The sequence below is a fragment of the Sinocyclocheilus anshuiensis genome, unplaced genomic scaffold, assembly GCF_001515605.1.
Source record: "Sinocyclocheilus anshuiensis isolate Anshui unplaced genomic scaffold, SAMN03320099.WGS_v1.1 scaffold1005, whole genome shotgun sequence".
Taxonomy (NCBI): domain Eukaryota; kingdom Metazoa; phylum Chordata; class Actinopteri; order Cypriniformes; family Cyprinidae; genus Sinocyclocheilus; species Sinocyclocheilus anshuiensis.
Genome location: NW_015555810.1, coordinates 242,502 through 257,037, shown reverse-complemented (window position 1 = coordinate 257,037; position 14,536 = coordinate 242,502). Strand labels below are relative to the sequence as shown.

General features: G+C 31.2%; 1 protein-coding gene across 7 annotated transcripts in view; it reads right to left on the bottom strand.

Annotated features, from left to right (window-relative positions):
- Nucleotides 1-1,089: 1,089 nt before the first annotated feature.
- LOC107675131 (bromodomain adjacent to zinc finger domain protein 2B-like) overlaps nucleotides 1,090-14,536 on the bottom strand; it is a 98,628-nt gene continuing 85,181 nt past the window's right edge. For 5 of the 7 annotated variants that reach the window (XM_016469364.1, XM_016469360.1, XM_016469362.1 and 2 more), the window contains 8 exons: nucleotides 13,972-14,127; nucleotides 13,737-13,897; nucleotides 12,112-12,395; nucleotides 9,642-9,777; nucleotides 7,883-8,029; nucleotides 5,996-6,258; nucleotides 4,702-4,845; nucleotides 1,090-2,189 (listed from right to left, as the gene is read on the bottom strand). In XM_016469364.1, coding sequence (XP_016324850.1) covers nucleotides 2,012-2,189; nucleotides 4,702-4,845; nucleotides 5,996-6,258; nucleotides 7,883-8,029; nucleotides 9,642-9,777; nucleotides 12,112-12,395; nucleotides 13,737-13,897; nucleotides 13,972-14,127 — 1,469 coding nt within the window. In that variant the 3' untranslated portion in view covers nucleotides 1,090-2,011. The remainder of the gene's footprint in view (nucleotides 2,190-4,701; nucleotides 4,846-5,995; nucleotides 6,259-7,882; nucleotides 8,030-9,641; nucleotides 9,778-12,111; nucleotides 12,396-13,736; nucleotides 13,898-13,971; nucleotides 14,128-14,536) is intronic. The other 2 variants (XM_016469365.1, XM_016469366.1) reach the window with 1 other exon arrangement.

Below are 14,536 nucleotides of genomic sequence, written 5' to 3'. Positions count from 1 at the left end.
TCATGTAAACCAACTGTAAATCCCTCACTAAGCAATGACTAGCTATGATCCTGTTTGTGTGAATAACCAAATCATTATTGATATTTAGTGTTCAGAGCATATTTCCACAAGTCTGATAAACCCTTTTATATATAGATACATACAAATGTGAATGACATGTTTTTCAAAAGTTTCAGCAGATCAGGAATGACTCGCCTGATTCACATGAAGACCGTTCTTAAAACCCTGAAAATACATTTAAGTAAATGTATATCTGTAAATGCACAACTTTAACACAATAACCTATATAAAACACAGATGATACACTAAGCAAACGTACACATAAGTTCTGGTCTCTGTGAAGCTCCCTTCCAAACACTTCCTGCAGTGATGCAGTGCAGGAACCTCACATGAAGGAGTCTGTTGCCTGGGATACGTGATAATTCACTGTAGTATCCACTCATAAATGCCCCTGAAGTTATCAGAGCTTTATGCAACACCTGTACAAACAGAGTCACAGGTAAACCACTGAGAGACTCGTATTGAAAAGAAAAGAGAAAAAAGTGTTTATTATCAATATATCACTAAAAGCCTGAAAATATTGTGTTTTTTAATAAATGACTAGTCATAATCTACTTGACTATAATGACTTTGGATTTGGATAAAATAAAATAAATAACAAATATAATCGCTGAAATTGTTTTTTTTTAAATTTTTTTTTAATAAATGAATTGGTTTAAAATAAAACTATTATTTTGGTGATAAATATATCACCAAAAGGCTGAAAATACTGTTTTTTTTTTATTTTTTTAATAATATAAAATAAACTATACAATTAAAAATTTTTTTTTTAAATAAATGACTTGGTTTAAAATAAAACAAAATATAAAAATGGACACAAAAAAAAAACACTGAGTGAACCAATGGAGAGACTCATATTGCTGTTGCCAGGAGTAGATTTGAGAAGAGACAGACAGACAGAAAAACAGCTGTAAGAAGTGACGCAAAGTCATTTAAACGGGTACAAATTGTAAGATCTTCTCATGCATAAGATGCAGCATCAACAGTATAAACACAACCAGGCTGCTTGAAAACATTTTATTAAGTATTCGACACAAACTAGAGAAAAATAAAACTCCTACAAAACAGAACGCTACACCTTCATTGCAATATCTTCACACAGCAGAATTCAAGTATTCTGACTTTAGTACCATAAAAACCACTGCAGTTCATTAGAATAATTATCATGTAAACTAGATTGCTTTATTGCAACAGCACTTTTTTTGCACGTGCAAAATTGGCCGCCACAATGCAAGACTGTTTGCTATGTCAAAAAAGACCATTTCTGATTTCTAGACATGGTTTGGAGGTTTTTTCCCATCGGTTTTATTGTTGCATCGTATATGAGCAATAGCAATAATGGTGTAAAAATTCCAGCAAACACTGGATGAATGTTTGTGCATCGGAATAGATTGAAGGTTTGAGAAGTTGTAAAAATTGTGGATTTCTGAAAGGCACTGTTATTTTCAGAAAGTGCCATATTAAAACCCATGAAAAGATACAGCTATTAAAAAGGCATAAACGATGCTGGAGTCTTGTGTGCACAGAATACAATATTCAGAACCGATATTAAAAATTAACAGTCGTTGTATATGTCACGATGGACTGTGTTTTGTGATTTCAAACATACACATTTACATAAATGCAGCTTTATAATGTAACCAATAATGGATCTTCTGTTCTCTAGGAGCTCAGAATTTTTTTTTTAATATCTGATAAAGAAAACACATTCATTGAGATTTTTAAAGCAGTTTTGCCTCTTTTTCATAGAAAGTGAAGACCTTTTTAGTTATAAATAATTAAAAACTAATTAAATACAGTACATTCACTATAATATTAACGTTTATTTAAAAAACAAAACAAAACAAACAAACATTTACTGGTTATTTTGGAAAACGTTCATGTTCTCACAGTTGTCCTTTAACAAAGCAAAGCAGGTGTGAATCGTGGTGTAAATGCATCTGTACTGCTCTCATGTGCTGAGACCCGGTTTCTGGAAGTTCTGCCTCAACAGCTCGGTCCATCTCCTCTGGAAAAACCATCTCATCGTGTGTCCCGCTCGGCCGATGACTGAATTATCCTCGTTGAATTTCTCACAGTTATCGAACACCAGGTTCACGTCAATGATAAAAGTCTCAAGATTCAAGTACCTGCGATGAGAAAAGTCCATTGTGATTACAAAAGCAAACATAACACACACTGGACATTAAATCAAACATTCACTATAATTTTGCTGGTAAATATTGTGGTTCACCTGCTATTATATTGGTGCATATAAATTATGTTCATTTAGTGAAAAACACTGCAGAAAACGAGAGAAAAAAAAAAACTACAATGACTGGTTGGTTACAATGATCATTCAATTGAGGGTAAAATAAAATACAATAGTATTAATAAAACTGTATTATTATTATTATTATTATCATCAACATCAATGAATATATCATCAAAAGGCTGAAAATATAGTTTTTTTTATTTTTATAAATTACTTAATCTACTTAACTATAATGACAGGTTAAACTTATTATTTAAATGAAATAAAATAACAAAAATAAATAAATAAAAATAATAAAATGTATTATTATTATTATTAGCAATAAATAGAATCACCAAAAGGCTAAAAATATTGTTTTTTAATAAATGATTAATCTACTTACTATAATGACTGTTTGGTAAAAATGACGATCTAACATAAAACAAACTGAAGTAAAAAGTATAACAATGGACACACACACACACACAATCAAATCAATCAATCAAACTAACAAACAAATAAAAAAAAAATAAAAAAAAAATATAATTAAAACATTTATCATCACCAATAAATATATCACAAAAAGCCTGAAAATATTGTGTTTTTAATAAATTACTAGTCTTAATCTACTTGACTACAATGACTGTTTGGTAAATAAAATAAAAATTATTATTATTATTATCACCATCAATACATATATCACCAAAATGCTTAAAATCTAGTTTTAGCCTTCCAGCCCTATTAATAACTGTAAATGACTAGTTAATAATGATCAGTTAACTAAGTGACACCCACTGGCTGTTGGTGAGTTTGTCTCTGATAGTAGAGAGGTCCATGGGTTTCTTGATGATCTTGCGGTATCCCGGGACAGATTTGGGGTTGACGGGTGTCAGAAACGGTCCGGCGTCCTGATGGCTTTCCAGCTCAGCCAAGAGTATTCTGAAAAAGACCGATCAATGATCAATCTGATTCCAGGGCATCTGCAGGATTTTTAAGATCAGATTTAAGACTTAAGACCTGCACAAATAAAATGAATAGGGCAATGTCTATGGTAACGTATTAATCTGTAAAAAGCATGATTTACAGTTCAGATACAGGTTTGCACATTTCAGCCTTTAAACCATTTTTAAGAAAATAGAAAACTCAAAACTATCTATTATATTAATTTAAACAATTATTAAATTAATTAAATAACCTATAAATATATTTTACTGTCTTAATTGTTTAGATCTTTATAATGCATTATCTTCTTGTCGATCCACTAGTTCACATTTACAACTCTGCTTGTTTGTTGTGTAAAAATATGGGTGGATTTTCACATTGATCTGAACAAAACCAGCAGATGGGCTTATTGATAATGCAAATTCATTCTCTGCCAGCAGGTAATGGCAGTGCACAAAGCAGCAGCACCTGACTTTGAAACGTGCAGCGCTCATATTTATTCAATGAAATTAGGGATGTAACAATTCACTCAAGTCACGATTCGATTCACGATTTTTTTTTAACAAAATGAGATTTAAGACAAAAAAAAAAACTACAATGACTGGTTGGTTACAACGATCATTCAATTGAGAGTAAAATAAAATACAATAGTATTAATAAAACTGTATTATTATTATTATTATTATCATCAACATCAATGAATATATCATCAAAAGGCTGAAAATATAGTTTTTTTTATTTTTATAAATTACTTAATCTACTTAACTATAATGACAGGTTAAACTTATTATTTAAATGAAATAAAATAACAAAAATAAATAAATAAAAATAATAAAATGTATTATTATTATTATTAGCAATAAATAGAATCACCAAAAGGCTAAAAATATTGTTTTTTAATAAATGATTAATCTACTTACTATAATGACTGTTTGGTAAAAATGACGATCTAACATAAAACAAACTGAAGTAAAAAGTATAACAATGGACACACACACACACACAATCAAATCAATCAATCAAACTAACAAACAAATAAAAAAATAAAAAAAATAAAATATAATTAAAACATTTATCATCACCAATAAATATATCACAAAAAGCCTGAAAATATTGTGTTTTTAATAAATTACTAGTCTTAATCTACTTGACTACAATGACAGTTTGGTTAAAAAAATAAATAAATAAATACAATAAAATAATATAAAATTAAACAAAATAAAAATATATTATCATCAATAAATATCACCAAAAAGGCTGAAGATACTGTGTTTTTTAATAAATGACTAGTCTTAATCTACTTGACTACAATGACTGTTTGGTAAATAAAATAAAAATTATTATTATTATTATCACCATCAATACATATATCACCAAAATGCTTAAAATCTAGTTTTAGCCTTCCAGCCCTATTAATAACTGTAAATGACTAGTTAATAATGATCAGTTAACTAAGTGACACCCACTGGCTGTTGGTGAGTTTGTCTCTGATAGTAGAGAGGTCCATGGGTTTCTTGATGATCTTGCGGTACCCCGGGACAGATTTGGGGTTGACGGGTGTCAGAAACGGTCCGGCGTCCTGATGGCTTTCCAGCTCAGCCAAGAGTATTCTGAAAAAGACCGATCAATGATCAATCTGATTCCAGGGCATCTGCAGGATTTTTAAGATCAGATTTAAGACTTAAGACCTGCACAAATAAAATGAATAGGGCAATGTCTATGGTAACGTATTAATCTGTAAAAAGCATGATTTACAGTTCAGATACAGGTTTGCACATTTCAGCCTTTAAACCATTTTTAAGAAAATAGAAAACTCAAAACTATCTATTATATTAATTTAAACAATTATTAAATTAATTAAATAACCTATAAATATATTTTACTGTCTTAATTGTTTAGATCTTTATAATGCATTATCTTCTTGTCGATCCACTAGTTCACATTTACAACTCTGCTTGTTTGTTGTGTAAAAATATGGGTGGATTTTCACATTGATCTGAACAAAACCAGCAGATGGGCTTATTGATAATGCAAATTCATTCTCTGCCAGCAGGTAATGGCAGTGCACAAAGCAGCAGCACCTGACTTTGAAACGTGCAGCGCTCATATTTATTCAATGAAATTAGGGATGTAACAATTCACTCAAGTCACGATTCGATTCACGATTTTTTTTTTGGTTACCGCTGTAAACAAAGCAGAGCTGCTTATGAACAGCAGTGATACAGTGTTTCCTTGGTTACTGCTGTAAACAAAGCAGAGCTGCTTATGAACAGCAGTGATACAGTGTTTCCTTGGTTATCACTGTAAACAAAGCAGAGCTGCACTTATGAACTTTAATATTCATTATACAGAGGCAAGATGAAAAGAAAAAAAATACCATCTAAACTTTTCTAAAGACAGTAAGTTCCCCTCAGACATACACATAAACTCCTACCCCTAAATGAATCGTGATTTGTTTAGCATCTCAACCGATTTGAATCGTCACATATTTGAATCGATTTTTCAACCGGCTCGCGGTTAATCGTTACATCCCTAAATGAAATCATATACTTCTGAAGTTTAATCGTCACATTAAGTTATATTGCAATTCTTGTCTTTCAGTCCCGAAATTAAAGACCTCTTGAAATCATAATTAAGACTTTCTTGTACCATTTAAGAGTTTTTATGGCCTTAAATTTGGCACAAATAGATTTTTTAAGGACCTGCAGAAACCCTGGATTGAATATAACTCTCATTCAGCAAGGTTTCTGGCTCTGATACCTGCACATGGCCAGGTCTTTACTGTCGTCTCTGGCTGTTTTGGGACTCTCCTGCTTTGCCGGGTTAGTGGAAGGATTCTCCTCGGTCTTCCTCTTTTTTATTTCCTTTAACACTTTTCTGGGCGTGCTGTTGGCGCTGCCCGAATCGTCCTCTGAGTCTCCGGCCACAGATGGTTTCTTGTGCCGTTTGGCCTCAGCAGGTTTCTTCAGGCCTCCGCTTGAGCGGTCCAAAGGCTTCTTGGTCTTCAGGGACTGACTGCTCGCCTGCACAGAGCCAAACACTTTAGTGAGGAAACACTAGTAAATCTCTAAACACAGGCCAAGGACTCTCTTCATGAAGAACAGACTACTGCAGCTAAGCAGCATTTATGGGGCCTTTGAGCTTATATACACACAAAAGTATATTTAGGGATGCACATGTGCTTGGGAATTGGAATTGGATGGAAGGAATGGGAAGCAATAAAATATTTATGGTTTTAAACTGTTAACAATTGTTAATTGTTAAGCCAAATTCCCCAATGATTTCCCAATACTTGGTTCTAATACAAAACTAAAATGATAACAATTACTGTAAACATTTATTAATAATAAATAATAATAATAATAACAATTAAAATTGCATTATTTATTAAAACAATAAATAATAAGTGCAGTAATAAAATTTAGAATAGTATTATTACCACTCAAAACGCTGACTTCAATAATAATAATAATAATAATAGTAATTATTATCATTATTATTATTATATAGAAAAAATATGATAAATGTAGTAGTAAAATTTGTAGTAAATGAAAAAATAAAATAAAAATTAATAAAATAAATGTAGTAACTTTATATTATAATATTATTATATAGTAATATGTATTATTTAAAAACACAGACCTAAAAATAATAAAGTTTTAATGAAGTATACATTTTATTACTACATTATGTTTTTATATTATTATTACTATTACACTTTTGTTGATAATAATAATTTTATTTATAAAAATAACAAATAATAAATTTAGCAATCAAATTTATAATTTTATTATTATTATTATTGTTGTTGTCAGTGTTGTTAGTAGTAGTAGTAGTAGTAGTAATAATAATAATAATTTTAAGTGTAGTAGTAAAAATTGTAGTAAATAAAAATGAATGTAGTAAAATAATGTATTATATTGCAATATTTATTATTATTAAAAACTCTGACCTAATAATAATAATAATAATAAAACTATAATAAAGTATAAATTTTATTACTACATTCATTAAGTTTTTATATTATTATTATTGATGTTGTTATATTGTTGTTGTCATTGATCATAATAATAACATAAAAAATTAACATAAAAAAATGTATCAATAACATTTTGAATTTTATTATCATTATTTTTTATTGTTGTTGTTGTCAGTGTCCTAACTAGTAGTAGTAGTAGAAATAATAATAATAATAATAATAATAATTGTTCTTGCATAGATATGTAAAATGACATATCACTGTGTTGTGCCAGGTTTGACACTGAACTGCAGCTGAAGCCTTAAAATACAGCACACAAGTCACATGGACTGCTTTTATAATTTTATTATCATTATTTTTTATTGTTGTTGTTGTCAGTGTCCTAACTAGTAGTAGTAGTAGAAATAATAATAATAATAATAATAATTGTTCTTTTAAAGCCTTAAAATACAGCACACAAGTCACATGGACTGCTTTTATGATACTTTCATAGTGTTTTTGGTCAATATGGACTGACATTTTGTGAAAATATTCTTCTGCAATTCCATGATAAAAAAAAAACTGCATACAGGTTTGGAGCAACATAGAGATGGAGAGTAAATAAATTACAGAATTTTCCTGCAAGGTCTCATCACAGGCAGTGTTACTGAACTAATAAAGTGCTCCACCTGGGATATGCAGGCCGGGCAGAACCAGTCTCCGTCTGGTATGGTGGTGATCTTGGGTTTATGGCAGTACGTGTGGCAGCCTCTATCACATCCATCACACAGCAGCAGCAGCTCCTCGTTGTCCCCCTTACAGCAGATCTGACAGTACTGAGCCAGAAACACAACTGGATTACTTCAGTGTTGGGCAGTAGGGCTGTCAAAATGGCTGAAAAACTAAATTCGAATTTTCTACTTAAATATTATCAACATTCGAATTATATTCGAATTATTTATTTAAAAATTATATTTTAAAATGCATAAGTTCAGTTAGGGTGAAGAAAAGCTTTTGGCTTATCTTCTCCGCATTGTTCTCTTTTTCCGCAATATTTTTAATGAACAACACAGCAGCGCCGCATCTAGTGGCTTCAACTGGATAGGCTAACAAAAACATTATAATGCAATGACACCTACATCGTCATCGCATCTCGTGCGCCGCTAAGGCTGCCTCCTTAACGCACACCTGAAATTCGAATGCAACGTTTTTGCAATCGAATGTGGATTTTTATTTTAAATTCGACGAATATTCGAAATTCAACAACGATTTTTAGAACTATATCTTTATCGTTATCTTTATAGTTATTGTCCTTGGTGTGAACGGGCCTATAATATACATATATATATATATATTTATATATCTATAATATATAAATAAAAACAGTATTCTTCCACCAAACAATGTAGTTCCTCAGAAACGGTTGTGGTTCCAACAAAGTGGTTGCCGAGCAAAACACAGAAGTAAACAAAGGTGTATGTTTGTAGTGTAATTTACAACAGCTTCGAAAGCGGCTCAGCCAATCAGAATCAAGGACCGGAACTCTCCGTTTTATAATAGGTCATTTAAATTACAAAATAAATGTAAGTGTAATCCATTACAGTTACTGAGAAAAAAATGTGTAATTAAATTACAGTTACTTAAGAAAACGTTAAGGGTTACATCTGAATATCTTCACACACACAGATTTGATTGATTTCTTTCATAAATTGCATTGACTGCTCTAAAATATGACAAATCAACATTTCAGGAGTTTAGGACACAGAATAGGACACATGCTTATTTGATAACTGTTTTATTTCCTATTTGGGTTTATGCATATGCTTTATTTTTTAAGATTAACTGTTTTTTTTTCCCCAAGGCATTGTTAGATGCCTGTGTTTCCCGTCATAGCCATGCAAAGATTTGAATTCAAAAACAGTATCATAGCTATTAAACTATTTCTTGTTATGATTTGTTGTTATGATCTTGTTATGATCAGTATTTAACCTCAGAATGATCTCAAAGTAAAAAGAGGTGCTATAGTCTGATTTTGTGGTGGCCGTGCTTTAAAATCATTATAATCTTAATTCAAACGATGAAGGATTTTGAAAGTCTCAGACTACTTACTGTAAGGTCTGAGAGTAATCATTGTTGAGCACTACTGTAAGGATAACCCTGCCTGGTTTAAAAAACATTCATTAGAAATTTAGAAAAGTAATCAAATGTAATCAGTTACATTACTTTAATGAAATAATTGAAATAGTTACACTACTTGTAACTGGTAATCTGTAAGCTATTACATTTCCAAAGTAACCTTCCCAACACTGACTGCCAGAGAATAAGAACCTAAGATCTATAAACCACCACATAGATCTGAACTATAACACACAATCAACCTGAAAACCCAGCAAATCAATTCCCATCACAACTGCAGCAGTATTTACGCTGGACTCACAGCACACTCACCACTTTCATGATGGATTTCTCCCAGGCGATGGACTTGTGCAGCTGCTGTATGCATAGAGAGAGCTGACTGGCACTGCGCACCTCGCCGAGAGCTTTACGCCACTGTTTCAATCCTGGAGCCAGATCTTCCTCAGCCCTGCCACAGACACAGATATTACAGTGCAGCACAATAGTGAAATGAAATGAAATGAAATAAAATAATAAAAATATTTCATAATAAATAAATGTGACCAGGGTCCTAAATTAACTTTTTGCCACCCCTGCCAATTGACCCTTAGCAGAGAGTTTTGATTGACAGGCGATCTGACCAATCATAACGCTGAATCTGACATTTTGTCCGACAAACAAACCAGACAGGAGAGTAGATTAACGTCGGTGGAGTTGAACTTGAAAAACGGTGTGTATTGACGTATTTCCGCGGTTGAAACAAGATACCCGATATGTTCATTCATGTTTATTTTGTGCTGTAACTAGTAAAGAGGAAGAGATGATCAGTTCACGCGCCGCTTGAACTGAGGAGCTACAGCGATCGGTCACGATACATTAAAGAGCCACAAAACACTATTTATTGTTTGAATTTCTTTAAAAAATGACCAAATTTGAAAGCTGAGACTTTGTTTCATACCAGAAGTAACCTGCTCTGTCTTGTCTGTCTGTGTTGTCAGTGTCCTCTTTGCTCCACAATGTATTTTTCACTGTGTGAGAACATGATGGCTTGTCGGACATAGCAACAGTAACTAAGGGGAGTGGGTCTTTGCTAAGGGTCAATTGTGAGGGCATTTAATGCATTTACAGGTCATAAATATTTCTTACTGCCCATGAAACTGTATTTTGCATTTGCAATTTTTTATTAAATAAAAATAATAAGATGAAAAAATATCTGTATATTTGTCCTGAAGACAATGCAATTATTTAGCATTTTTCCTTGCATCAGTGATGATCAGATTCTTTCAAATCTTCCTAAAGTTCTTACAAATTAATTTGTATGTAAGTCAATGGCAGTTTTTATTCTGATTTGGTGCATGTTAATTTAGGAGACTGGATATGAGCGTATTTCAGTAAAAACATGAAATGATCAATAACCCACATTCATTCTGATATAACCACAGTGCACAAGCTGAATGAGCAATCAGAGAGCAATCAGACTCAACTGTGTTTTGCCATTTTCCACAAATAGTGTCCATCGTTACTGCATTAAGAGGCACAATTCATTTTTTCAATGTTTCAAATTTTTTTTTTTTTTTGTGAGAACTATTGGATATTGGTATGTAAAACCTTTTATTTACTATAATTTATGCAATAATATTTATATAATTATTTATATAATATTATCAAATATTATTTATATAATATTATATGAGAAATATAATTTGATCAGTAACTACAAGCCAACATTTAGTCACAAAACTATGTATTCCCTACTGAGTGATGGCTTAATATAGGCTAAATTTGTAACTTTGTTACTATTATTATTATTATCATTGTTATTATTATTATTATTATTATTACTCAGAACTCTGACCTCTATAGTAATAATAATTATAAATAATATATTTTTTTCTTTTTTGAGAAGTATCAGATGTTAGTCTGTAAACTCTTTTATTTAATATCATTTATATAATAATATTGATACAATTATATTATCAAATATTATTTCTATTTTATGGGATATATATGATGATAAGTAACTAAATAAAACAACACTTGGTCCCAAAACTATCTACCTCGTACTGAATGGTGGATTAATTTAGGCTAAATAATTCTTGCCTTTATAGATTTAAATTTTCAAGTTTACTTAGAAATATATCACACCTCTTTTCGCTGACCATTTGTTAAAAATAAATACATAATAATTATATAGTATATTATAATTAATAACAACAATTATTATTATTAAAAACAATAATAATGACAATAATAAATAACTACATAATTTAAGTTATATTTAAATGTATTCAATTATTCTAATTAAATTAAATTATTATTATTAATATTTGTGATTAATTATGAATGATTATTAATAATAATACTATTATAACAAACAGCAACAATAAATATAACAATAAAAATAATAGTAATAAACAAAAAAATACATTTTATTTACATTTAATACAATTATTCCAATTAAATTATATTATTATTATTATTTTTTAATATATTATTATTACATGTATTTATTTATATATTTGTTTATTGTTGTTTTATTTTTAAGATTTTCAGGCTCTATTTAGTACCCTTTTTGTGGAAGTCTTTTCAAGAAGTACTTGCTTGAGGAAGGCAGATGACAGGATATAATGAGGCTGTGGTTATTGTAGATGTATGCTCATGCTTCACAACTCAGAAACGGTGTAGGTTGCAGTGTAAATGGGAAACAGACGCCACAGCCATAAACCCACAGATGCATAGAGCCAAAGTGAAGCATGAAGAGCGGCAGACGGGCTTGAGGAGCGTGTGAATCTGGATGACCTACCCGTCACCATCAGCTTTATCAGGTGATGGCGCAGGGGCCGGTACTGAGACCGTTCCCACGTTATCCAGTCTGATCTGAATGGTGCTGCTTAAAGGGCTCTTCAGGTACCTTCGCTCAATGTTCCTCTCCAGCTCTGCCAGACGCGTCACTGCTATATCCAGAGGGTTGTTTGCTCGACGCACGATGCCACAGTCACTCCTGTCTTCGCAGTTCTCCATGACAGGTTTGTGCTCGTAATACACCAGGTCTTCACTCTGTGACTGCGGCACTGGATGCATCCAGCCCTTCAAACAAGCATGCTTTCATATGCTTTTATTTACTGCACTTCAAATTAGAGACAATGTTGAAACATTAAGGCTCTTAACCTGGATCTTGACCTTACTTGTACTATGTTGACAAGATCCAGCACCTCTGTGTCATACTTTCTGGCTTTTTCATGTCAATTTCTGATATTTTTCTCTTTCATATTAAACCATGCCCCCTAGTGGCATTATTTGGACTTAACGTTAATGTTGATGTTGCTAAAAGGGTTATACTAACAAACTGGAAAAAGCCTTCCCTCCCAATTACTCTCACTGGATGCATGGCCTGTTATAGTTTATTCAAATAGAAAAAAAAATGATTCACAATGTTCTTAAATGCAAAAAAATGTTATAGCATTTGGCAACCCAATCATACTTGAAAATGTATTAATAAACAGAGAGCACATGAAATACTATTTTCCTGCTAGCTGGTTGTGATTCTATATGTAAAAAGGTATTTTTTATCCTCCTCAGTATTGTATCAATTATTGGTGTATTTTATGTATATATGTACTTATTTATTATTATTATTTATTATTATATCTATACACACACACACACACACACACACACACAAAGAGTAGAGCACAAAATAAAATAATAATTTAATTGGAATAATTAAAAAAAAGTTAAATATAATAAAATATTTATTTATTTATAATTTATTATTATTAATAATAATTGTAATTTAATTGTATACCTTATACACATACAGTATACATATATACATACAAATACATGTATATAAATTAATTCTAAAAATTAAATTAAAAACATTAAATAAATAATTAACAAGTATTATTCCTAATATTAATAACAACTATTATTATTGTTAATAATAATAATAGTAAATAATAATAATAATGAACAAACAAGAACTACTTATGCGCACAGGCAAAATTGTTAAAATTAAATAATTACAATTATTATTATTAATGATAATTATAATAATAATATACAAACAAACAACTACATTTTTTATTGCATTTCACTTTTTCATACTTATTACAGTGGAATTATTTTAATTAAATTAGTTTCAGTTTCATATATATATTTCATATTTCTTTTTTTTTTTTTAGCTTGGTGCAAACATACCTAATTGTATTTTGTGACTGTTTCAAAGAGTAAGAAATACTTCTGTCTGATCCAATCTTGATATTTCTGTTAACATGTCTGTTAACATAAAATGTTGATTTATTGTCTTTTTCCTTTTTTTAATCTCTCTTGTTGAAAAGCATCAATAAAAAGAGTTCAACTAAAACACGAACACTCTCATAGGCGCAAACAGTGGCCAAAATGTTCATCAAAATCCAGATTTCCTACCTTAACCTGCAGACTGGATGAGGAGACTTTGTGCTCCAGTTCCTCGACCTGCTGCAGGACACCGATGTCCATGTCCATGGCCTGTTCTTCCACACACCAGCTCTGGACAGTGTCCTCAGAGACCTGATTCTCCTCCAGCTCAGAGACGTCGATCACAGAGACTGGACACAGAGCGCAAGCTGAGAGCGCTGCACTCGAAGCATTTTAAACAGCGTTTAACACAACGAGCACCTACCATCTCTGTTCCTGCTGCAGACCTGCCCGATGTAATCCATGTGTTTCTGCAGCTGTTTCTGCAGCTGTTTCTCTCGGATCCCTCGGGAATGGCACGCTTTCTCTATGGATCGTAACTCCTCGATGTCCGTCACCTTCCACCAGCCAGTCAACATCTCTACAACACATACACGCAGCACAAAAAAACAGGTTTGTTGGGTCAGGTTGGAAAATACATACAACTTCATATTTTTCATTGTTCAATAGATTAAAAGGATTATTTAAATTAAAGTAACCATAATTTCAATCAAACAGTCATTGGAATAAAGTAGATTTAAATTGTTTAAATGTATGAAATAAAATATAGTAAAATCTAGTTATCTTTTTTTGATTGATTCACACACATACTGTATATTACACTACCGTTCAAAAGTTTGGGACCAGTAAGATTTTTAAAGAAGATTTTTCAAAGAAGTCTCTTCTGCTCATATATATATATATATATATATATATATATATTCATATGTATTTACACAATATAATTTATCCAGGCAATTTAACAGATGAGGCCTATTAATATAACCATC